The 27,418-nt window shown below is 44.5% G+C and overlaps 1 protein-coding gene across 1 annotated transcript in view; it reads right to left on the bottom strand.

Annotated features, from left to right (window-relative positions):
• Nucleotides 1–27,213, bottom strand: part of FRAS1 (Fraser extracellular matrix complex subunit 1) — a 174,163-nt gene extending 146,950 nt beyond the window's left edge. The window contains exons 1-2 of the mRNA XM_037392849.1: nucleotides 26,992–27,213; nucleotides 22,696–22,727 (exon numbers count right to left, since the gene is read on the bottom strand). Of these exons, the coding sequence (XP_037248746.1) occupies nucleotides 22,696–22,727; nucleotides 26,992–27,058 (99 nt within the window). The 5' untranslated portion in view covers nucleotides 27,059–27,213. The remainder of the gene's footprint in view (nucleotides 1–22,695; nucleotides 22,728–26,991) is intronic.
• Between the last annotated feature and the right edge of the window lie 205 nt (nucleotides 27,214–27,418).

Here is a 27,418-nt window from a genome sequence, read left to right as displayed (position 1 = left end):
TGTTCACAGCAGACCCACCCAGCTGGGAGCCCGGAGACTGGAGGATAAGAAACCTTTGAGTCCCCTTCACATCTGCAGAATGGGGCTCAGAACCTAAAGTGACACAGGGGCCTCAGGTTCACCTTTGGCACAGAGGGCAATTTCATCAATGAGGTGCCACAGAACAGTTTTATGCAGTCAAAATACTTCCCAGAACCACCAAACAAAAGCTGGGTTAGATACAGCACCTACACATTTGGTCCTCAAGATGTTCAGGGTCCCCCTGCTAACCATTTGATGGATTCCAGACATGGCAGTAGCTTTTGCAAAAGACACCCTTTCAAAAAACTTACCCGAAGCTGCGTATCCTTCCCTCTGAGAGGGCTTATCTCAGAATTAATTCTGCACTGCAGTGAAGAGTTTCCGTTCTGGGAATAAAGATCAGCTTTGGTGCTTTTGAATTCCCAGATGTGCTAGCACCTTCCGACAACACCACCACTGCATGGTTTGGGTTGGCAGGCAATTCAACTTAATGGTGGGTTTTTTCAATCTTGTAATGTCTATTTGAAAGACAATTGCAAATCAGCTTACTGAGATGGCATTTCAGCATCAACATACAGAAAATACCCGTGACTCTGCAAATGAACTCCTCCTAAACATGGGTACCCTTCTTAGAGGAATTCAGAACAAGTACTACTACAATGCCCTTTTGTTTATCTATCTTCCACTACAGGTCTTAAACTCTGGCCTCCACCGAGTGTTTAAAGTCCACCGGTAACAGTGGAGAGGCTTTTTCCTTCCCTAAGTCTACAACAAAATCTGATAAAATTGCAAAGAGACTCCCATAAGTGTAGCTCTTTGAAAGCACTGTGCAAAAAAGTACAATGCCTGCAGGAACTTTTATTTATTCATATACATGCTCATATTAAAATGCTAGGGAAAACACCAGGAGAAAGAGAATGGGAGAAGGGAAAGAATCCAGGAGCTTCTCTACAAAAAAACCTTGTCACTGATAAATTTTTTACTTTCTCTTCTGTGTTAAGGACAGCAAAAGACTCCAGCACACCAGTTACACTGCACTGCTTTCATTTCAAGGTCACCATATGGACAACGTAGTCAATAAACTAGCAATTGGAACACAAGGAGGCCGAAAGCTCATCAGAAAATCCTCTGGAAGTCTATATAAAATGATGATTAAAAGAAAGGGGAATGAAAGGGATGGAAGACAGAAGCGCAGTTTTCTTTGGACTCCTAAAACACCATCTTCCAATTCCTTCAGATACACAGGGATCGTCACCTTACTAGCAACCAAACTGACTGTGTCACAAAAAAAAAAAACAACCCACAATAAAAGACCTCATTTGACTTCTCAGTAGTCACAGCAACTGCCTTGCCAGGAAACAGCGACACAAACACAAAGCAGAGCCAGGAGCTGTTCCCAGGGAAGCCCGAGGCAAAGCACGGATGGTTTTCCAACACTCAAAGTTCCTGGAAGGCAAGGATAATCACATTTGATTAGAGTAAGAGTAAGCCCACTGAAACTACTGCAAAAACATGCTCTGAGCACAAAATAGAGCACTTGCTGTCAAATTCACGCAGTAGTCACAAGAATCCCAACAGGACATAGACTGTACCCATGCCGAGGGCACTGGAGGGGGCAAAGGGAGGGTCTACCAAGTCATCCAACACCTTTGCTTAAGGGCTCCCCTGCTCCAGCCTGGGCTACAGCCTCTGGATGCCAGAACATGCTGCCCAGCACACACCATCAGCGCCAGCGTTAACGCAGAGTATGGAATAACTCAGGTCTCAACACGCAGCAGTCGCTCACAGATGATACTTAAAAAAGCAGAGGGATAACACCAAAAGCATCTCTCAAGAGCCCACAACTCTCCATCTACGCACAATCTCCAACACCCCTAATCTAACACAAGTGTCGATGTTGCCGCACCTGGCTTAACCTTAACCTTTCAGTCACCCTGAGTACTGTGCAACGCTGACAGAAGCCCAGAGGACATTGAGCTTTACGCTTTGCTCATTAGTCTGTTAAAACCCACATAACAATCGCTTTTGTGTTCAGAAGCTGGCACAACAAAGCACTACCACAGGAGAGGGACTTATGCCACACAGAAGAAACACAGCACTGACTGGTTTAAGACAATAATGATTTGGCCCAAACCTACCAGTTCAAGCTTTAGAGTTGAGAACTTCATAGGCACAGGGACAGCAAACAGCACAGAGAGGGAAGGGACAAATTAATTAATACCTTCTCTCATCCCTCCCACCAGCTACACAGTAGGGCAGATCCAGACTGCTCAGTCTGGTAACCTCCAAGTACGATTCTATCCTGCCAGCATACTTGTAATTGATCTGGGGAAAAGCCCCTCCCAAAAGCCCTTAAGAATCCCAAATAGTTATCACCGCCCCTCACTTCAAACCAGCCCACAAAAATGGTTAATAAGCCCATGAAGAACACAAGGAATTGCCATTCCAAACAGGGGTAGCACAGGGTTAGGGTGTCTGAAGAAGGCCAGTTGAGGGGAATCTCAATTCCACGCTCAGCACAGCTCCTTCAACACATTCCCCAAAGCCAGCTTCCTCTATAACCACTTACTCATATCCAAAGCCAAATCATTTCTTTATATGCACATGTGTGAGTTTGGCTCCAAGGAAAAGAGCCAAAAGTTCACATGTAGGGCCAAGGTGAGCTAAAAACAAGAGACAGAGTAGCAGTTGGGCTTCCTGCAAATCTCTTGCAAGTAAAGTTAAAAGGTAGACCTGTGCTCTCTTTGGAAAACACCAACTGGTAAACCAGTTGCCATTTTGCAGCCTGGCTTCACGTATTAAATAAGCTCAGTGGCTTGAAGGCTGACTGCCAGTGTTAGGGTCAAATGCTCAGCTGGTAAAATGCCCAGCTCCACTGACATCAAAGCAGCTAAAGCCATTTACAGTAGCTGAGGACCCGGCCCTCTACAGCAGAAGAGTGCAGGAATGTGAGCTCCCCAAATAGAAATATGCTGCTCACATTTCCATAAGTGAGTCTGGCCTCACCTCCAGGTTCTCTGCAACACTGCAAACTGGCAAGTCTACAATCACCATCTAAATCGCTCCAGCATCGCTTTCCAGATACTGAAGGATTAAGAAAGAGATCAGCTCTCCATGCCAGCACAGGGTGGAGAGTTCTCGTTTTTCTGACCTGCCCAACAATCCTCGCACAACCCCACTCTGTCACTCTGGACAGATGTCGCTGTCAACACCATCTCAGGGAGGTTTCCAAATATGAATGCAAACAAATCATATCTTTCTTGCTTCCACATCATCTTACAGGTAAGCCTGTAACAAAAATAGTCCACTTCCACACTAGTGGGAGAGTGAATACTAGAAAGCATCCCCTGTATGCAACACTGCAAAGTTTTTTGACACCCAAACCTGCACCAGTGGAGTTATATCCCTACAGGGCTTACACAAATTAGATCCTTACAAATTATACCTTTAAAAGGTAGCGTCACCCCACCACAGGCTTCGGGCTGCAGGTGTAGCAGCATCAGGAAAGGACTGTTCTGCCTCAGTGTCCTCCTCTCTCTGGTCTGTGATGCAGTCCCAGCATCAGTCACTCCACTGGCCGTGAAAAACAGCTGACCTACAACATGGCTATCTGGGAACTCCCGATCACGGATAAAGGGAAAGGCCACATTCATAGTGAACCTGCCACCACTCAGCTCAGGGATGTCCCTGGGAGGGAGCAAGTTCTGCAGTGCGAAGCCAGCATCTGCATCGATCCCTTCTTAGCTGCGGCAGGAGCGGGAAGGGACAGAAGGTAGCCAGGAGGGAACTAAATCCGTACTCAACTCTCAGCTTACTATAGGGCCTTTAAGCTAAACCCAGGTAAGTCATGGTCTTCCGAATCAAACCTCGTATCCCTTCCTATAATCCTGACACACGTTTGGACTAGGTGCTGAATTCAGTCCACTTGTGGATTTGCTTGCACAGACTGGTCTGAAACACCACAGAAACTAGACAACTCCAGAAAAATTTAGAAAAATTAAAGCTCCCAGATGCATTCTTTATTGTGTTACAGTAAAACAAGAGGTTATGAGCAGAGCTCCCTGGAACTAAGTGTAAGCTGAAACGTGTTTCTGGTTTTATAGCTCTCATAGCTAACTTATATGGCTTCCAGCGCAGAAAAGCACAACAGTGACACTTATGGCACTCTAATTACATTAAATATCTAAAGCCTTCAAAATATTGGTGTAACTGTCTAAAGGGGGAAAGGCTCAATTACCAAGGTTATTTTTTCCTATTTCATCTAACAGAGAATAACCGTTAAGAGGTTGTTCTACAAGATGTGATGGATTTAACCAGATGCTCTCATCATTTCTACTGCAGTGCATGAAAAATAGCTTCTATAAATACACTAAAAAGCCAATGAATTACAGAAGCATGAAATTACTTCAGTAAGGTTAAAAACATGCTGGCATCATACAGAATGCACTAAAAATATTAAGTATAGAGACCTCACTGCAGCTTTTACATAGACAGCCCTACTGCTGACTTTAACAAGGAGGTTACTTATTGAAGCTGCCATATGAGAAATTATCATCTCCTCAGTCTGAATGTGGATTTATCAGCTGTTTGTAGAGACCAAAGAAGGCATCTGTGTAAACAGGATGCTGAGGAAAAGATATGACCTTGAAGATCAGAGCAGCCCCCTTGCTGGTACCTGCAAAAAAAAATACATATTCACGTGCAAGACTAAAAGGAGGGAAATTATCATATATTAACAAACCGCTGTGGTCCACTGTGCTAGACTTTAATATTAGAGAAGGGTCTAATAAGCCACCCTTCACCTACTAAAGAATTGTTAAGCTTCTAAATTGAAACAAGCCTAGCAACAGATAGGCTGAGCCCACTTTCTAAATCAGAGCTACCTGCATCTTGCATATTTTTAACAAAGCCACACACTCAAAAGCATCAAGCATCAAGCACTGATTGCTGATACCTTGCTGCTAAGCACTGGAAGCCCAGCACAAGTATTCTGCTTAGAGAGCATCATTCCCGATTTTGATACTAATACTTTCTATTTTTGTTACAGATATCAGTACCACGATAATAATTAAAAAATGCTGACGAGAGGGATTCGTATTACAAATCAATGCTTCTGACAGCCTGGAGAGGTACATACAGCATGATATACCAGATACCCACATCCAGCTATTACTAGACAAAAATGCCACGCCAAATGGATAACTGGACAACACACAACACAGGATGCTAATCATAGCAGAAAAAACAGCCTAACTGCACAGCCCACTCCTAGCACGCAAGTATCACGGATGATGCCTCTTCCTAGGGATTTCAAGAGGCTTGCCTCTGATCTCACAGATATTTCTCTGCCTAAAGCAAGAAGGAGAACTGACACTCTTACATCTTGTAAGCTTAGATCCTCCCCCACAAAAATTATATTCGTGCATTGCAATCAGGGCAGGTCAGAGATGGAAGTATCTCTGTATATCTGGAAGTATCTGTAACTCCAGCACACTCCTCTCCAAAGTGTGAGGAAATCCACAGGTCTCACCACTCTTGGATAGCAAACGCTTCTGAAACTCAGTGGAAAGGATCCTGTGACCTTATGGGGCCAGGCTGTTGCTAAAATATCTGAGAGAAACCCTGTGTTGCACCACACCAAAGCAGGACAGACACAGGGTTGTTAAGCCATATCATCTTCCAAAAGAAACAGCAGGATCAGTGTTGCCTTAATTAAGTCTGCTCGGAAGAACCAAAAGTATTAACAGCCCAGACAGAAAAAACCCACAAACATTACAGAGATAAATGATTTTAAACTCAGTTCTATTTTTTACCATGCCAACGTCTCTCAGCTATCCTGTGTCACCATGGATATGACCTCATTTCACCTTGTCAATCATATCACATACATAGGATCACTCACTGAATTACACTCAAACATCCAAAAACTTCATGGGAAGTAAAATCACAAGATTTAAAAAAAAAAAAAAAACAAAAACAATATGGCAAAACACTGCATTGCAGTCATGCCCAAACTTAAGCAGTTGCAAGATGTCCTACTGGTAGATAACAGGGCTTGTGGCCACGTTCATGTACGGCTACAAACACAGGGTCTCCACAGGAACCTCTGCATTACATTACGGACCACAGTGTCACCTTCACCTTGCCCGATATTAACAGGATTACTATGACAGCATTCTGCTTATTCCAGTAAAGGTACAGACCTGTGCGAGGACACGGCATTCAAGCATGGAACATGCTGTTGATGAAATATAGTGTAAACACAGAAGAGACAAATGTCTGCAGCTCTCTGACGTACTGCAATTGTGTTTTCCCTTTTAGAAGAAGTGGGATTGCCTTCCCATTTCCAAACCTGTCAAGGCAAAACACAGCTCCTTGTACTATGCAGTTCAATTTAACCGTGCTTCCCGCACTCCTATCAATGCTTTGTCCGTAATTTCTAGCAGAAAAGCCAAGATGCTCCTGACAATGTTTACATTCTCAAAAGAAAGTCTCTAATGTAAGATTCCTCACTAAATCAGTCTGACAGCGTTGAGTTTCCCTAATGCAAACATAGTCCAGTTGTGATGACAGACAAGCCACAGGCACTGGACACACATACAAAGCACTCATGGGCATTTGCCCTGTAACACTGCAGCTCAGTTTTTCTCACCTGTTATCAAGCCTTGTCCCTAATAAGCACCTAAAGAGATTTCACTTTATTTGCCAAGACAATGCAAAATTAAATTTGGGGACAAATTCTGCTCAATTTATATTTGACTGTATCTCAATTAGTTCCATTTTACCTAATAAGGTGTCTCCTGATGTCTTCGAAATTAACATATTAAGACACTATTTTGTCCTAAGGATTTCATTAAATTTTAAAAAGATTTTCATTAAGTTTATTGTTTCATTCTGGGATTCTTTGTTTTAAATAAAACACAGAAGAGAGACTTAAGAATTACTCCTTAGGTCACTCAATGGAAGCACATAATTTACTTAAGTTTTAGAAGGTTTCCCCACAACAGTAGACCCAGGGTCTTTTAGGTTGCCTTTCCATAAACATGACAATCCCAGTTTCACCGAGAGACTGAGATAGGAATAGATGCAATTTTTAAGTGTCTCCAATTAAACCAAACCTAGGTTTTCAAAATCGAACACTTCTAAAATTCTGATTCTTAACAAAATAAAAACCAACACCGGAATAAAAAGCAAGTTACCTTTACTCTGTAATACTGAGAATTTAGCTGTAAATTAAATACTACTTAAATACTCCAGAAAATCAGGCTTTTTACACATATAGAAGAAACTATAAAAACGCCATGAAATGCAGGAAAGAAATTGTTAACAAGTTTGCTCATGTTTTCACCTGAAACTGTTCTACCAGGCTCAATGCATAGATGGATTTACTGCACCACTAACTCAGAACTGGCTATTACCGTGTCAGTAATGACAACTCTGTCTAAATCAGCATAAGTTTTGAAGTTCATAACTAAACAACCAACCCTGTATTTCCTCTGGAAATGTGAATATCCATGAACCACAGAACACCACCTGACTTACAAGTCTTGTGTTGGCTCAGCACCCAAAAGTAATTATTCCCACATGACTATGATCAAATCTATTAATGTCGAGCAACAGATGAACTCCCAGGAAATGAAAAGGTTAAAATTTTCAAGGAGATTACATTCCCATTAGAAATAAGATTTCTAGTTTGGTAACTGAGATAAATAAAAGAATATGTGTAGCTGCAAGGTCCAAAATTTCTCATCTTTGTCATCTTGCTGCAAGACCCTAACTTTCAGCTCCCATTGACGTCACTGAAAATTCATGCTCAGTATCAAAGTTAAATTAAAATTTCCTGATTTCGAGCCTGCAAAACGTTTAATTTTTATCTCCATAAAACACACACAAAGCAGTTTACAAAACTTCTTGATTTTTTTGAGCAATGAAACATCCGACTTCAAATTCTTCAAATTAATACAGGAAGAAATTGCCTACAGGATTTATCATTTGGGGGAGGAAGAGCTTTTTTCCCCTCACTGATCCTCAGAAGCACTGTTAAGGGTGTCTGAAAATGCCTAAGACACTCCCTTAGCTGTAGGATTCCAGCTGGTAATATAAAGATACTCCTGATGCTGAGCTCATGGGGTTAGTTAGAGGATTCATTACTGAATGATTCTGAAGTAGCTCTAATGATTACAAAATCGAGTAAGTACCAAGTATTTTATCCTAATGGGTCTCCTTAATCTACGGCTCAACAATAAATTACAGCACTAGGAGAATTACAGTGGTCTTCCAATGGAAGTCTGTTGTATGTATTCCCACTAGAAGCTATTTAATATGCATGGCAGAAATACAGACATCCTAGCATCATAAACTTCAGAGCATCACAGCATCACGTGGCTCTCTTTACAGCCACTTTCAAGGCTGACGGATCTGAACAGTGAGATAAAATCAATGCACCCATCTGGAAGAGCTTCATATTTGGCATTTTTTCCATCTATTATATGTATTCTTGAAAGCACTAAGGAATACCTTAGGCTCCCTGTGAAACTCAGCAGTTATAATTGCAACAACTGGAGAGCAAATGTTTACTGAAACGGCTTAGAGAATTATTTATCCTGGAGTAACTGAATCAATTAATTTAACAAGCCTGTGCAACAGCTATAATGGAGAGGGGCTTTCATACTGGTGTTTCTGATGGGGACATAAGTTATTAAAGGGGGGGGGTGGGGTGGAGAAACACATGAAACCAACCTGGAAGATAAGGAATTCCACGTGGGACCGCTATCCAGACACAGTAATCCATTTCAGCCTAAAGTTTGTGATTGATTAAAATGCTAGTAATCTGTTTCAAAAGACTGAGCTGACATTCACCAGTTCCTTGTTACTTCTTCGCCCAAGATGTTCTGAAGATGAAGGACTCAAACACATCCTGGGCTGGCAAGTGTGTAAGTGCAGCCTGGTAGCAGTCTAGAGCAAAGCTGCCTCTCCAATGAGCTCCCTGGCACGTAGGAGCAGACAAATTCCTCTTATCAGCAGCCTTTCTCTATTAGCTTTTGCTGTTTCTCCCAGCTGCCTCCCTGAAAGCACACCTAAAAGAACAGGACATAAGACACACATTTCTAGGCTTTGCCAGTCCAAGTAGTTCTGCTTTGACCCCTGAACTGGAGAGCATCAAGTCCTGCTTTTCAACACCAAAGGCCCTTTTTTGCTGCCTACGTGACTATTCAGCTACGCAGATACAAAGCTCAGCCTTAACAGACTTGCCTGGTATTTTGAGAGTCAGTTGAAAGGATCACACCTAAACTATCTGTTATATATTTGGTGTCATTCTGTGTTATACAGATCCATCTAAACCAAGCTGTTTCATTTGTCCCGACTCATTTTTGTGTCAACTGATACTATACCACAATGAGACAGAAAGCTGCTTATATGGGAAGGACAGAAGAAATTCAATCTGTACTAACAGTTTCTTTTCCACTTCTAAACAAAACCAGCTTGGGTTTAGTTGATTTTTCTCTATAGAGTGCAAAAGTTTCTTGCTGATACATCCTAGTAGCTTCAACGTTTCTATCTAACAATTAAGACTAGGATTTTCCTGTACTCTTACTAAAGTGCCCAGCTTCCAGTCACTGCCAACAAGAGCTGAGGATTCACTTTCCTCTGTTACCTTACAAATTCAATCCAAAAGTTCTGTACAAGAATGTACAGCAAAGTTCTATTCATTCTTGGCAGTTATATCCAGGGGCAATTATTTTTCAACCTACCAAGAATATCCTAGCACAAAATTCCTCGGTAAGATGCCCAGTATCATCCCAAAGAAAACTTTCATGGCTGTGATATAAACCTCTGATAACTGGTATTACAATAGAAATTAAAACCACTGACAGAATCCAGAACTGCTGGGAAAAGATGCACTCTTACGATGCAAAGAAATCTGATGTTTATCTTCCAAGGTGCATTGCAGCAAGCAACTGTTAGGGTGGCATTTCAATTGCCCACAGAAGTTAAGTAACTCGCTCAGCTCCACCAAGCACTCGGATGACAGCAGATGGAGATGCGACACTGCTGTTACCGCATTAGAAGTCAACCTCGTCTCCCACAAAAAGGGTGTTAGGGTTATTTTCCTCTTCTCATCATTTCTGGTTTTACCTATTAGACCAAATGAAATGGGCAAAACCAAGTTTGATTTTGCACTAGGAGATACCAGCTGGCAAAAAAAAAACCCAAACCACATTGGTGTTTACAGTATCTTCTTCAGATTTGGTATCTGCCTACCACCTTCCAGGAGAAAACCAACATTAGAAGAAAACAGCCCAAGTTCCCAGCTCACAACAGCCTTCAATGGGACTTGCCCGCACCAATACAGAATGATATTATGGTGGGTTGACCCTGGCTGGAACCAGGTGCTCACCAAAGCTGCTCTATCACTCCCCTCAACTCGAAAGGGGAGAGAAAACATAACCCAAGGCTCGTGGGTTGAGATAAGGTCAGGGAGAGATCACTCACCAATCACCATCACAGGTAAACCAGACTTAACTTGGGGAAATGTAAATTTGTTACTAATCAAATCACAGCAGGATCATGAGAAATAAAATCAAAACTTACAAACACCTTCCCCCCACCCCTCCCTTCTTCCCAGGCTCAACTTCACTTACGATTTCTCTCCCTCCTCCCTGCCAGCAGCACAGAGGGACAGGGAATAGGAGTTGCAGTCTGTTCATCACACATTGCCTCTGCTGCTCCTTCCTCCACAAGACTGAAGACTCCTCACACTCCTCCCCTGCTCCACCATGGGGACCCTTCCTAAGAGCAATCCTCCGTGAACTTCTCCAGCATGGGTTCTTCCCATGAGCTGCAGTTCTTCATGAGCCGCTCCAGCATGGGTCCCTCCCACAGGCTGCAGTCCTTCAGGAACAGCCTGCTCCAGCCTGGGTCCCTCAGGGGGTCACCAGCCTTGGCAACAACCCTGCTCCTGCCTGGGCTCCTCTCCATGGGGCCACAGGTCCCCCAGGAGGCCAAGACCCTGTGAGAAGCCCAAAGGGTCACAGCCTCCTTTAGGCACATCCCCCCACTTCAGCATGGGGTCCTCCACAGCTGCAGGTGGATATCTGCTCCACTGTTAATCTCCATGGGCTAGGGGGTGCAGCCTGCCTCACCATGGTCTTCACCACTGGCTGCCAGGGAATCTCCACTCTGCTGCCTGGAGCACCTCCTGCCCGGAGCACCTTCTGCCCTCCTTCGTCACTGAACATGGTGTCTACAGGGCTGTTTCTCTCACATACTCTCACTCCCCTCTATGGCTGCAATTTTGTTGCACAGTTGGTTTTTTCCCCCCTTCTTAAATACCTTATCCCAGATGTGCTACCACTGTTGCTGATGGTCTCAGCCTTTGCCAGTGGAAGGTCTGTCTTGAGGCTGGCTGGCATTCGCTCCATCAGACACGGCGGAAGCTTTAGCAGCTTCTCACATAACCCACCCCTGTAGCCGCCTGCCCCCCCCCCCCCCCCCAATCCTTGCCACACAAACCCCATACAGATACATAAAGAGAATCTACATGTATTTAGGAAGTTCAAAGAACATCTTAGACACACACATTAGGGCAATTGCTTGCTCCAGTAAGCCACAGCAAATAAAGAAAGCAAACATCTCAAGTTCTTTTGCTAAAGTGATCTGTTCTCAAAGCGCAGAAACTGCCAGACAAAACTCCTTTCTCCCTTCGGGGAGCAGTAAACCTCTCCCTACCCTCTGTGGGGTGCAGGATGTATCTAGGTGTCATCGCAGCAGATGCTGCAGTCACAGTAATGCACCAATCCTATAGCCCATATGCCAATGATAAAGATATATGCAAAGAAACCGCTGCCTTACAGGGCCTGGCAAATGTGTGGGGGTGCTTGCAGGAAAGTGAGACTGAAAACAGACTTACTTCTATACCTCTAGCTGGAGGTTACATCCCTCTCCTTTTTTCAGCTACAAGCAAGAGAGCTTAAACCACCTTCAGTGGGCCCGTTTCATGACAGCGCACTCTCAGTTCTTTCCAACACAGAGTATTTTTGTTTCCTTTCTAACAGAAAATAGGAACCACAAATTCTCCTGACTTTGTTGCTCTAGCCTTCTGTCTTCATTTTCTCTCTCTTAAAGGTACTGATGCACCTGTATATTCAGAGTGTGCATATATATAACAACACACATATATATAAAAGTATATAGTTATGTATGTCTGTGTGTATAAATATATATATAACACCATTTCTGTAAAATGTTGTCAGGGGATAATTAAAATGATACTGACTTCCTTGATCACTTCAAAGACCTTTAAAAGTCATCTGATAAACACTGACATTACGTTCCTGGAATATGATTACAGATTTTTGAGTAGCCCATACAAACAGCAAGATGACCATCTCTAGAACTGTGCCCCACCGTGTGATTTCTGCAGCTTTGAATTATTGTGTTGAAGAGAGGGAAAATCAGCTTTCAAGTGAGCTGTCATTTCCAATTCACACAAGCAAGAAGAAAAGCAAAGCAAGAGCTGATCGTTCAAAACTAGTGTCACATTTGTCACAGAACGATACAACGAAATCTCTTCTGGAAAAGCAGGTTGCGACTTCCAACCCAAATGTCCTCTTGCCTCTTCTGCTTGTGGCGTGCAGATCTGCCGCTGCCCGGCACAACTGAAAGCCCCTCAGATAAAAGGGCCAAACCTCATACACATGTATGTGCACATAAACCTACTGAACAAAGCTGCTTCTCATGTAAACTGCAGTCATATTTCACTGCTCCACAAAGAACTGTGCTGGCTTATGCCTTTGTAAACACCAGCAGAATATAAATAAATCTAAGGATTTGATAAGCACCATTTTCCATTTCTGCTGTTATCATATAACCCACTACAGAGACAGCTATTTTATTTTCTCCCAATTTTCATCAGCTGTGGGACACTGCTTCCAACTCCCAAACTGGCGCTTTTACTTCCAAACCGAGAAGAGGAAAATTTTCCATGCAGGGCCCAGTTTAGGCACACACACCAGTATGACAACAGTTTGTGGCCCATTTCAGCCCAGTGAGAAACTGTATTTGAGGCAAATCCCCAGTTGACATAAGCTGTCACCTTTCTATAGCTACATCACTCTGCGCTGCCCACAGGTCTCAACTTTTAATGCATTATAGGATTTTTCCACTGGCAAAACCTGATTTCTGCCATTTCCCTTACCACTTAACTAGACATCGCAACACTTACTCTAAAGAGAAAATAAAATGGGAAACCTGATAAAAATTTTGATAGGGTTAAGGAGCGGGAAGGAAGGAGGAAGTGACCTAGCAAAGGAAAAGGGAAATTTTCACACTAGGAATTTAAAAAGGAAAAGTAAATGACAAATTAAGAGACATTATTTCCTAAACAAGGTTCTTCAAATGCATCTGGAAAGATGGAAGGCACAATGACTTGTGGAATTTATAAATGCTGGGTAATTGTTGTCCTCATGAATGAATCCATGAGAAATCCGACATTGCCTGCCAAGGCTCTGGCATATAGCTCCTATAACTGTGTTATTAAATGTTAATCATCTACTTAAGTCAGCATTTGTGGATGAACAGCTACCAGCCAGGAAGATCACTGAAATGGAAAATGTGGAACAGGGCAGCTCTTGTAAAGACCCTGATCTCCAAACAAGGCTGATGCCAGATCACCTCCCACAACACAGCGAAGATTAAAGTGTGAGTCTTTCACCAGCCAGGACAGGGGACGAAGAGGAAAGACCCCTGAAGCAGAATACTACAGCCAGAAGGCATTCACACCTTCATGGAAAAAAACCCACAGGCCGCAGAAATTCATTGTGGACAGCCTAGAATCTGATTAAAGCTCCAAAGCCCCAAAACCCGCAGAATTGCCTCTTAGTTTATGAATTTGTCCATGTTTCTTTTGCGCTCTCTAAAGTAACGAGTTACTTTTTGCCAAAAATCTTTTTGCCACAAGCACCGCATGTGCCTGAATGTTTAGAAAAAGCAGCCCACAGCTTCAAACCAGAGGCCAAAGGCTGTTCTTAAACACACACAGACAACAGAGGTGGACCATGACTTCACTGCTGGGCTCTGGACTGCCAGCACATGAGATCCCATTCACACAGTTTGCAGCCCATTGTGGAGCGAGCAGTTAAATACCTATCTTGGGCAAGTATGGCAGAACAATCATCTCAGGGTAAGCAAAGCCACCAGCTTCGTGCTTCAGTTGGATCAGGTTAAACATTAAGGCACAGTGCTCGATGGAGAAAAGCCTGCCTCAGCACTGCTTAGATATCCCATGAAGAGGGACAAGGCTACTCTCAGAGAACAGTGCCTGGAAAAAACAAAAGGGTGCCCTACAGATGCAGCTTGCTGCTCCCAGACACAGGGGCTGCGGGAACCAAAAGACGCTGCTTCTGCAAGACCAACAAGAGGTCCAAGCCATGGGAGAAAAGTGCCTGGCCCCACAGTCAGGGGAGCCTAGCCACGCTCTGCCCCTTCCCTGTATTTATCTACTTCTGCATCCATCGCAGGGCAACATACAGGCAGCTGTTGAACAAAGTTGGGGTTGTATGAATTTGTCTTTCGTATTATGAACAGCCCTTCAGTTGCAACTTGTGTCCATTGCTGCTTTCTTCATGGAAACACAGACACAGCAAGTAAGAGCAGCAGCTTTTACCCTTCCACAGGCAAAGGCACAGTTCAGCTCTGATGTGCTAATACCCTCACAGCACTCCTGAAACATGAAAACCCACGAAAGGCAACAGCTTACAGAGCTGCTGGAGAGCTCTGGGTCAGGGCCATAGTTTTCCAACTAAACTGGAATTCGCCTCTGTTTACAGTAGGGTAGGGGTATAGTTTAAGTAGATCCTTCTGGGTTTTTAAGAGATTTTAACACCCGACTCTCAACATTTCCTCATTACAGAAGTGTTTAATAGAGCTGATAGTTGTGTAAGGTTGTTAGATCTCCACAGGAATTCTTTTAAGAGATGAAAGTGAAAAAGGAACTAAAAAACCCACTGATATGCAAACTGTACTGATTGTATGTGCTACATCGAACCCCTTATACTGAGATATACAACTAACATGAGTAGGTTCCAGTTTTCATTTATGTGTTATTTAGTATTCAGAACAAGTTTCAAGTTGCTACAAAACAAAATAAATGTAATTCTAGAACATACCAATTCTCTGCTACACTAACCAGTGTTGTGTTTCCTTATAAAATGAGAGTTCATTTTCTCAGACAAAAAAATAATAATCACATTTAGAAGTCTTCTGTATGAGAATACTAACATATAAAACAGTAATAATTACATATTAAAATGTGTGCCTTGGTCCACAAAAACACCTCTTTACTGATTAAGAGACAAAAATTCACTATATCCTCAGGGGAATAACCATCTTACAGCTAAGCTTGTTTTACCTGGTACTGCGAAATGAAAAGCCTACCCCCATTCCTCTATATTATACTGTTATTTTCAAGGAACACAAAGAAGGAACACACATGCAGCACATGCTTTATTCAAAAAACACTTTTGTCTTTATTTTTGATGTTCAGTTGATCTCAGCTTTCCAAAACCCACAAGCAGAAGGGATTTCTACATGAGAAGCAGCTCATTATTATATTAATAAACATTAACTGCATACCGGTCACGTAAATTGAGATGTCTACTTTCCATCACCTTGCACTTCTATTCATAGCCACACAAAGCAAGGATAAGTTGGATATCAAGCCCTACACACCGCATAAAACAATTATTCAGCGTTATGTGGTTGCTCTAAACAGGTTAAAAGACTGCACAACACTACAGCACAATCAGGCTCCTGCTGCACCAAACACCCCCAGTCCTTCCATCACTACTTTTTGAAGTCCTGGGAGAGTCATGGCATCGGATTTTATCTGTTCACTAAATAAAAATTATCACATATAGGATATTAGTCAACTCATGTCTACAAGAATAGATCCACCCTGCAACAGCAGGAAAAAGCGACCTCGACATTGCAAGCCTCCAACACAAATAACTCATTACCTCCCTACTAATCATATCAATGTGGGAGACCGCAAAAGAGCAAATCAAGAGTGCAGAGTGCATGCTGCTCGAAGAGGAACCCCTGCAGCAAACTGGGTAATATAACAGTGTTCTGTAAAATGTTCATTTGAACATTACAGAAAGGAGATTCATGCTGCTGTAAACTAGAGTTTATAGCTACCAAGTGTTATACGCATATTATAAACAGAAATTTATAGGTTTGTTCCCTGGTGGAGCTGAGGATGTACCCCCAGGCTAAATAGTGGCATTTAAATTACATTATTTAAAAAAAAAAAAAAAACACACAAAAAAACAACCACCACCCATGCCCAAAACCAAACTACAAAGCCATTTTGACCATTACAAAAATTAGCAAGCAAAACCTTCAACTGAACTATTCGATTCTGATCTCATTTTTCAGTAGTAACTTGTTATCCTTCTAAACATATTAAAGTGAAGCTCATTTTCTATTGCTAATTTGGAACATCTCCCAACCAGTAGGGGCTCTGCACCTGCTAACATTTATTATAAATAATAACTAAATTTATTCAGAATACAAGCTATCTAGAGTGTGAGATTTAAGATTTGGAAAAAAACCAAACCCACAACCAAAAGCATTTTGTATTTATTATATTTCCCCTCCTATTTCTGACTCAGCACAAACTACAGATGAAAACAGAAATCTGATTTAAAAAGCATAAAATCAGCTTTCTTTTTGCCTGACAACAAAATGCACACATGTAACTGAAAGGTGTTATCAAGTTTATCAGAAGATTTAAAGGGATACTTTTTATTGAACAAGAACATGTTAATGCAGTCAGTCATGTCAGATATTTCAAACTGTTTTGTTGTCACAATAGCATCAATATTTCCATGCACTTTTCTCCTTCAGACACAGAACTTGAAACTAGCACTTTGTTTCTCCACTGTGATTACACTTGTCACTGAAATGAACTAAATAAGCCAAAGGCAAATACGTAAAAAACATCTCAAGCTGAGCAAGCAGGTATCTGTAGCATAACACAGCTCCATGCCTCCACCATTTTATCTCCTTATCTTTTGCTGGTGTTCTCCCCTGTCAGTCCAGCTCCTTGCAAGTATTTATAAAAAATTACAGCTAATGCATACATTAAGTTGATGATCTAATAGAGCGCATGGAAGTTGTATTGATACAATAGTTCTGTCAGCATGTGATTATTTTTTTCTTTTTATTATTTTCTGACCTCTACCATGACTGACTGCAGAGCAGAATTAAAGAATATGAAAAACTGAACTATCTCAAGACCTATAAATTTTTTCTCCTTTTCTGGAGAAGGCATGTTACTCTTTTGACTGACTGCTAAACCCAAAGTTTCTTCTTTTAGGATGTTCAAGTCAACTAAGCATTTTAATTAACTTGAATGCTTTTTCAGGCAGTTTCAAAACAAAAAAAGGAAGCAAAACATTTGGAAGAAGCACAAGTACAGTAGCATTTACTGTGGATTAAGTTAGGGCTTATTATTCTGTTCATAATTTTCACTTAAACTCCAAGATTAAAAAAAAATCTTTTCAAGAAAAGCTGCTTGGTTTGTTTGGTGCTATGTAGTGTTAAAAAAGCCCCATATGTGTTTCATGAAACTTCCAAAGAAATTTGCCAGTCCAGAAATTCCTCCTCACATGCATTACCAGCAACTGTTGCAACAGACAACATCCATGTTTTAACACAGACAAATTAAAAATTCACTGGAGATTGCTCAGCTGGAAATGTTCTTCCTTATTGCAGCACCTACCAAACACAAAGTGTCATTTATCAAGTCACACTTTCCATTTAAAACAGCTCCCACCTTAATTCACAGCCCCATGCTTCCCCTCTTCTCCCAGGACTGTATGTAAACACTTCTTGGCACAAGCCAGCTGGCATAAAGATGCCCACATGGGTTTGATCAATACCTCTCACACAAACCTACTTTCACTGCAGCACAAAGGTCTGCTCATTCCCACCTATGCTACCCTCCACCTAAGAAAAAAATATAATAATAACGTGTGTTTTCTTCTTTGCTAAGAAAGCGGCTGTGCCTGTTGTATGGATCCGAAGACTCCCTCAAAGCTGAATACAGAGGGAGGAACACGAACCTCCTCAGCACAGTTGGAAACCAAACAGAGATGTGTTTTTCCTCTGAGGAAACACATGAGCACAAGCTGACCCTTGGCATACAAGCAGCTAAGTCAAGCAAGCAAGATGCAGAACTTTTGCAGCGTTAACAACTCAACCAACTTTGCAGTGCTTGCATTCGCTACACTTAAAATGTTTGACTTACGCACCAAAGATTTTTCAAGTGACTTCAGAGACTTCTGCACCAAATGGCATTCCTACAATAACCCAGTAACAGCTCACCTACTTGGACAGGGAACACCAAGAAAAACCCTGAGTAACAGGAGACACTGAAAAGAAACAGTGTTTCTGACCATAGTTTAACACCAAAAAAGAGCTTGTAGGGATTTCTCTTGGAGGTTGTCAACAGCTCTGTTGGTGCCACAGGCATACTGGGATGCTGCCACTCCAGGCAGGAGCCATCAGGTGAGGCTGCAGTGTTTGGCCCAATGCCTTCTTGTCATTTGGAAAAGCTCTTTTCAGCAAGCAAAGAGTTTGTAAGCAAACACACCCAGAAGGCACAATCCTCCTCTGGAACAGATTGTATAGAGATGACATCCTTCGCTCACACATTTGTCCTGTCACTGGCATTTCTTCATCAAACACGTTCTTTTACGAGTAACTTTCCAAAGTCATATACAAATGCTAAAACCATAAAGTTGTCCCCCAGCCTGCTTCTCTGCTCCCCTCTGGGCACATGGCTAGAGAGAAATCCCACAGCCAAATCCTGCTGTCACACCCATCTGTGACATAAATCAGGGACCCAGACCTGTAAAACGCAGCGTAAGCCACCACGCAGCCGACAGCAGAGAAGACCAGCACGGCGAGCTGAGCCAGAGCTCCCACCCGCAGCGCACAGCCCAGGCTGGGACACAGCCTCTCCCCACACACCAGCTTCTCAGATCACAGCCCACCTCACACGACCAGCATAGGGAGCACCTCAGGTATGGGCAAAGTCACTCAGGTCTACTCCTGTCACCCCATCCAACTCGGCCACACGAGGCAGATCAGTCACATACTGCTCTGGCACAATGCTAAGGGAAAGACTGCTAAAAAAAAAAAAAATAGCTGAATGAAATCCCTTCCCCACACCATCTCACAGTTCAATTTTGTCAAGCCACAGCTTGAAGCTGTGCTTTACATGTTCCTTTTGGTTTAGCTGATAATACCAATACTCCTCACACTCACTTATAAAACCTGGGACTGTTCCATGTTACCACCAGCTTCCTCCTCTTGGTACTATAATCAAGGTACAAAGGCTCATTCTGCAGCTGCTGCATGCACAAGGGGCTTTGATATCTACTGAAGAAATAATTATCCATCTGTCCCTCTCTGTTTCCCCTGCCCAGCTTCTTGCCTCTCTCCTGGTCTACAAAATTTAAAAGTCAATAAAAAAACAAAAAAAACAAACACCCAGCAGCAATATGAAAAGCTCAAGTCCAAGACCAACGACATTTGGAGGCTGGGCAACAGTTTGGGGAACCAACAGATCAAAGCTCTTCTCTGCTGTAGTAAAGACTGTTTCATTCACGCTACCAAGCAGGTACACTAATCCAACGGAACAGGACTGAACTTGTCACGGGAGTGCCATTTTTGTCCCATTCCATAGATTATTCTGTCTGTGTTAATGCAAGCATATCTGCTTCAGAAAGACAGACAGCGAGAGATACACGCAGCAGATTACACACCGACCAGCTCAAAACGTACCCACTGAGACATTTCCACTAAGTGACCCACTTGGAGCTCCCAGCAAGTCCAGCTGCAAGAACTGGCAGAACTGCCTTGTACCGCCATCCTGAGCACAACACTGACTCCACAAAATTCTCACCAGCCCCAGCAAAAAGGCCTGTGAACATAGCTCCCACCAGTCTTAGGAGAGATTAAACAGCAACAGACAGACATAGATTACAGGCAAAACAGGCTTTTACTTTTCTCGTGACCTGGGATAACAGGGCAGGGGGGGAGTGTTCATTAAGGTAACAGTGTAACAGATACGACATTTCAGCTTGCACCGCCAGAATCCCAAACCAGTGATTCAGAAAGACCTTTCCTCTCAGTTCCAATAAACACAATTATACCAGCAAAGCCACGAGGCAATAGCTCCCAATCTCCATTTCAGACAGCTGCAGCGATGCTTTACAAGCACTAAGTTTAATAAACAGAGCAACTGTCTCACATACAGGTCTTCAGATTTCCTATTTTTTGAATACAACATTCACTCTGAAGCCAGGGAAACTGCTGGAACTGAAATGATGGCAGTGGCAGGATTGCTCTTCTTGTCATCTTCTACTTCAAAACTGACCTTTCCGAGACAGCAGCTTTTTGGGAAGGCAAGACAAGCTCTGCAGCTCTATCACAGCTACATGCCAGAAATCTGCAAGTACTAACTGCCTTAAAATCACTCATACGCTATCCTTAGCGTTTGATTTCTACCACACTTAACAAAGTCAACTCCAATACTGCTGTTGGGAGCGACACAAACCAGGGAATGAGGCAAGTCCTATTAAAGGTTCTTTTCCATCTGTAATTCCCATGGTTGCTTGAGCAGTTCCTGCTTTCTCAGGGAAAACAGTCACCCAAAGAAGCCTGTGAAGCAGCACTAGAGGAAGACAAACCTAGCCTGCGGGCTTGGTGCACTGCATGTGATATTTTCCCCATCCGAGTCAAAAACAATGTGGATTTAGTACCTGTTCCGAGATTGCTAGCTGAAGCCACAAAGCCTCTCCTTTGATCTATATTCAGTCCCAAACAGTAATCAACAGTTGTTACATTAGTGCACATGAAATGGAAGAAATATCAAAATACTCATGGAAAAGCAAGCAAAGGCCTGTTCCTGCAGCAAACATCACTCAGACAGGAAGGCAGGCACATCTTCAGACATGACAGCGACAAGGAGACAGTATAGGTCCTTGGTCCAAGAATGACAAGCTTGAATTGTTCAAGTTTTACTTGATTATAAATGCCAACTGTATACTCACACCAGTTTTATGTCTGCTCTGCATTTTACTGCTGGGCAATCCTCTTGTTCGACAGCTAATGAAAACCACTACAGTTACAGAAGTTGTTTATTAATAAACATATAATAATCCTACTAAATACAGAGATAAAGACAAAGTCAAGGACACTGTGAGCCAGTTCTTTAAACAGGAAGCATCTAACCTAGAATATCCCAGAGTCTTTATGTACAAATCCTACAGCAAGATATTACGGAGACATGCACTAGCACTTCAAACACATCAACAGTGAAAGAAAGAGCAGACCAAAAAAACACAACATCAGAACATCAAGGAAACACAAAAGGCAAAATGAAAAAGAAAAAAAAAAAAAAAAATCTGTGACTGGCATGCCAGTTGTAATCAGTGACAGATGAAACCCCTCGCCTGCTAACCCTTCAGCTCTGATGCTGCCCTTACTGAGCTGCGATGCTCAGCAGAAAGCGACCTGCCATACAGTTTACTGAAGTTGGAATCCAGACAAACTTTCCAACTGCTGTTAAGACACTGATGCTCCGCAGTGCATTATTAAGAGGAGCAAAACACATTTATCCTGCTTCCACTTCCTCCCAAGCCACCCACCAAAAACATTCACCTCCAGCAATCACCCTGACATTCCCTTCTTGGAGCAGAAAAACTTCCAAGGCCTTGAGTCTGTGTTGGAAGGCCAAAGGAACCACCTGCCATCAGTTATTTCGAAGATACCCAGTGGTCATGTGTCACACACACACAGCGCAGATCCAGCTTTGCTGGAGAGCTCTAAGGGAAATAAAAACTCAGGCTTTCCCCAACAGCTGCTGCATGCTGCCTCCCAGCCTATGGTAACAAATCCCTGAGCAAGTCTGCTGTGGGAGCAGAGGCAGGTACAGAAGCACTCCAAAAATGTAAAGTTTCTCAGCTGTTTCCTTTCAGCACAGAGTACCAAAGCAAGGCAGACAAATGTTACAGAGCAAAATGCTGTTTATGAATTGTTAAAAACTGTGATTCTTGTACAAAGTTATTCATGGATTATGTACACGCAAAGGGGAGGACCGTAAAAGAAAATACTTTGGGTCTATAAAGAAGAGTCAGTACTCACACAGTACTCACCATAATCAGCTGAGAGGAAAAGATGTTAAATGGTTGTCATTAATATTAATACCCACAGAACATACCCTGGCATTACAGTGACATTTTACAAAACAATCTCGATCCTGCCTAGGATCGCATGTTTATGATTCGTATGGCTACTAAGAACCTTGAAATCTCTCACATCCTTTCACATGCTGGACGAAGGAGGCCCAATTAGAAGCAGGCAGAGCTGTGCTGGGAAGGTGAGTGGTTGGGTTTAAAGGGCTGGAGAATTGCTAACCTCTCTGAGAGCAGTATCTTTCTTTTGCTGCTGTTTTCCAGCAGGCTGAAGGCTCACAGCTCTGCAACCTGCTGCAAGATCAGCCATTCCAGTTGCAGGAGTGACAAAAACCAGGAATAAGAGTCAAGTTCAACAGCACCTTCTCAAACGCTTCCCCAGCGTAACACATTCAAGCTTACCTACCTCATACAACAAGCCTTGGTAGACACAGGTACCTGTGGGACAAAAAAATAAAATAGATTAGAAGCGAGTAACACCAGCACACTCCCCAGTGAACCTGCTACACAACAATATGAGCAGCTCTGAGCAGCCACGTCTCACCATGCACTTGCCAGCCACAAAAAAAAAAATGCAGTTTTGATGCAGCAGGACAACCTCTGGGTAACCTTCAGACTGCAGCATCAGGGACTCTGGCAAAGATGGACTCAAAAACTTGAAGAGTGGCACAAACAAAGCAGAGACGAAAGGGTAGATCTGCCAAAATAATGCAGCTGATCTTCAAGAAGGGGTTAGCACATGCCTCTGCAGCACCTCACCAAACCACTGATGAAGCACCACAGCGTTATAATTGCAAGAAGTTGCCCAATCTCTCTCATATGGAAGTCAAAGGCACAGACAATAGTCAAAGAGAATGGGAGAATGCAAAGTAGTAAAACAGGGGCAGACGCTAACCTGTGACTGCACCATCACAAATAACCACCCACTTTTGGACAGGTTAGTATCACAACCCATTCCCACTCACACTCTCGCAGATGGATGAGAAATTAAGACATTTGGTGCCACTCATGCAAGGGGCATATGTTCCCTCCCTCCACTGTCACAAAGGCTGCGCCCAAAAAGATGGGAATTCTCACAACGTACACACAAGACGAAGCTCAGAACTGTAACTGAATAACTGCCTGAGCACTCACTCAAAGGGAAGCCACAGCTATTCAATGGCAACATATGGGCCTTAAAAATGCACGCCATTTAAATTGCATGCTAAAGAGCAGTCTCTTCTCTGTGCTCCTATAAATCCTTTTACCATTTATAGGAGAAACAAATAAGCACATGATTATACGCAATGCAATCATGGCAAGAAGAGCCAGTGTGAATTCCTGCTCCTAAATCACTTCTCCATGGGCAACGGGTCACACTTCATCTAATGACAGGCACAAGGGACTCTCTTGCTTCAGTCTTCCTAGTCCTCACCACCAACACTGCCGGCTGGGAGAAGGGTTCTCCAAGCAAGTGAGAGAGATAGACACCCATTCAAGAATATTTTCTATATTCTATTTTAATAAATCAAATAAGAGGTTAGAAAACAAAACCATGAAGTTGAATGACAGTTCTTTCATTGATTTTCTGGGAAACAGCCATTCTCAAACTACTACACACATCTGTCTACCAAAAATGTGACAAGAATGTGAAATCCAAAGCAACCCAAGAAACTCAAAGATTAAAAGAGAAAAGAATGTGGGAAAAGGTGCCTCAAGAGACCACTAAGAGAACTAAGAATTTCCTTGTCAAAGAGTGGTGTTTCCCATAAAATGCAGATTAGACAAATTTGTAGAGAAAACCTTGGAGCTACACTGCTTCGAATCTAAAGCTCCTCCTTTGAGCCCATCCTCAGCTCAGCTACAAGAGGCTGCAGAGGTACCATCAGGAATTATTTTCCCTAGCCAAGAAGATGAGCCACAAGAGCCCAGTGATGTTTCTCTTACATTTAGCAGATAGCTCTCCACTGGTATTGACAGTAAACAAATGGAGCCCTACCCATCACATGCACAGACCAAGCACCAAAGAGGACTAACATGTTGAAATATCGGGTTTCACACTCACACCCGCATAGTACCCACCCACCCACCCCCACCGCCCCACGGCTAACCACTGAACGTTTGAGAAGTGAGCTCTGCACATTCATGGTGCTGCCAAGTTACTTCAGCCCAGCTCAGACTCCCAGCAATTACCTGTTCATTTATTCACTTGACCTGCGTAGCAAAACTGTGTTTACAGAAACAAAAAAGACCCAAATACTTAACCATGCCTTGACTTCATCATAAACCACTGATTTTCAAATACCATTTAGCTTCCCGCCCCTCACATCTCTCCTCCCCCACACTCTTCTTTAGGCAAGAGAGGATAATTTCAAGGTTCGCCATCCAGCCACACCTCAAAATTCAGCACCAAACACAAGGTCACATACTGTTGGAAGGCATAAGAAAAAAAAACCCCCACACCCAACTTCATACCAGTTACTTAAAACCAGCACAACTCAACTGTTCTACTCCTAAAAAAGGGCTGGCTGCCCTTTCTTTTTTGCACACTAACAGCTATAGCTCCTTAGAAGTACCAACATAACAAAGTAACAATGCTTGACACCCTAAAATGTGAAATATGGACTCAGAGCCCCCAGTGAGGATTTGAAAACCTGAAGGAGACTGGGGAAAACTATTAACAACAAAAAATCACCAGCGTTTCCTACTTTGGCTTCAAGAGGCTGTAATTACATCTAGGGCCCTTTGTGCCAGGCACTATGAACACATCATGAAAGAGCAGCCACGTGCCACAGAGCTCATCAGCTATCAGGCTAGAGCACAGAATAAGGACCAAGGCCACAGGGAGAGAGCAGCTGCCTCAAATAGCCCAGGCAGGCAACAGCAGGAGTGAGAGACCTTCGAAAACTTCTCTCTCAGCTCCACAGACCCTGCTGCACTCTGTGGAGAGGCTCACACCAGGCCATGTGGGACTAGAAAGCAAACACCGAGCATCTGATTCTTTCTCTCCTTTAAAGCAAAGACATATTTCACTCCCTCACAAGTCACCAAGGGGGATACTAGCATATCACCCATCTTTACACAACATTGAAAATCCTTAGTGACAAATACCTTCTAGCTACTTTTTATCCCCAACTGTGAGCCAGCAGAGACATCACACACATTAAGTGACATCGCTCTTTGTTATAGTGTCCTGCCTCGCTTGTAACTCCATGTCACCAGCGTGATTAACACCTGTTTGCAAAACTCACCTGAAAGGTTCTTCTCAAATGATCTTAATTGCCTTTCACATACTGAAGAAGCTTGGGAAAAAAATGCCCAAACTTTCTGCCTCAGTGTTTCTGAGTCTGGCATTGTGGAAGCAGGTGCTTGGCAGTTTTCTGGTGTGGAGGCTTTCTGGAGGTGTTGGTGGTTTTTTTTTTTTTAAAGTTAAGGCTCTCGGATTACTACCCAACAAGTTAATATCCCAAATTTGTATCTCGCAGCTCCTCAGCTCACATACACTCAGCTATTTTTAATTACTGTTATTCACTAAGACAACAAATGCAAGTGGGACTTGTGTTCCGGCGGGAGCGGCATTTGGGGAGCCTGCCACTTTGGAAATCCACAGCCTACAGTCACGTAGTCAAAGGAAAAGCTGGAAAACAACCTCCGAGCACCAACACAGCCACACTACACTCCCAAACCTGAAACATCAGTAACTTTACTGCCTGACAGCACCATTAAGATAATAACCTTGCACTTTTTTAGAAGTCTGTCCCAGATACTTTTTTTAATGACAGAAGAAACCAGTGCTCGATGCCCACCAAGGCACCCTCAGAGCTCTCAGACCCACATCCACACACACCACAGAGGCCCCCAAAGATGATCTTGGCTCCCTTCTCCAAAAACCAGGAGCAGGGGGTGACTGCCACCCGCTCTAAAACCAGGAGCAGGGGGTGACTGGTGACTGCCACCCGCTCTAAAAACCAGGAGCGGGGGGCGACTGCCACCCACTAAACCAATGAGAGGTGGGTGACAACCACCCGCTCTAAAACCGAGGGCGGGGGGGTGCCGGCCACCCGCTAAGGCCGGGAGCGGGGGGGTGACTGTCACCCGCTCCCCGCAGTTCCTGCCACCGCCGCCCCGCCGGCAGGCGACAAGGGCACAGCACGGCGTGTCCGCGCCCCACGGCCGAGCCCGCCGGCCCTGCTCCCCGCCCCGCCGCTGCCTGACCCAGCTCTGCCCGCCCCACACACGGGCACCGGCTGCTGCGGTGGCTCTGGGCACGCACGAAGAGCCCTTACGGATAAGCCCACCCTCGGCTCATCAAAGGGGTCGCTGCCGTCCCGGGCCGCCGCCTCACCCCCCCGCGCTCAGGAGAAGGTGCCGAGCGTGAGGGGCACCGCCGGGCCGCCCTGCCCGAGGCGGGACACGCTGCCCCACCGCCGGCACGGAGCGCCCGCCAGCCCGCGGCCGCCTGCGGGCACCCGCCGCCAGCGGGAAGGGCCGGGGCAGAGGCGGGAGGCGCCGGGCACGGGCTGGGCTTCGCCCGGGCCCCCCTCGCCCCGCCTGTGAAAAGGCCGCCAAAATGGCGGGGGGCGGGAGGCGGACCCCCGCCCGGGCTGGGGAGAAGAAGGGAGGAAAGACCCCCCCAAATCCGCCGGGAGCGGGGGACGCTCAGCCTCTCCTCGGGCACCGACCGCCCGCGGGACGGGGGCAGGGGCCCAGCGCAGCGACTCACCTGAGGCGGCGGCCAGTGCCGCGCTGAGGAGCCACAGCGTCGCCCAGGCGGCTGCCGGGGCGCCCATGGCCCCGCCGCGCTGCCCCCCCGCCTCCGGCGGCTGCAGGGGGAGCGGAGGGAGACAGAGACGCCGCGCCGGGCGGCCGCGGGCAGACGCGGGGTGGCCCCGCCGCCCCCTCGGCAGGTGCCGGGACAGCGCCTGGGCCCCCGCCCCGCCGCCAAACTTTCCCCGCAGACAAAGCGGCAGCGGCCCCTCACGAACTGCGCCGTAGCCCGCCCGCCCCCCGCCCCGCCCGGCCCCGCCTCGGGCAGCGCCTTCCCCCTCCTCCCCGGCACCTTGCGGGGGGGCACGGCCGAGCGGCGGGGCCGGCGGCACCCAGCCGGGCCCTCGGGGGGCTGCGGGGCGGCCCAGCCGCTCCTCCGCCCC

The sequence above is a fragment of the Falco rusticolus genome, chromosome 1 (assembly GCF_015220075.1).
Source record: "Falco rusticolus isolate bFalRus1 chromosome 1, bFalRus1.pri, whole genome shotgun sequence".
NCBI lineage: Eukaryota > Metazoa > Chordata > Aves > Falconiformes > Falconidae > Falco > Falco rusticolus.
Note: the sequence above shows the minus strand (reverse complement) of the source record. Positions and strands in the feature narration are given on the sequence as shown.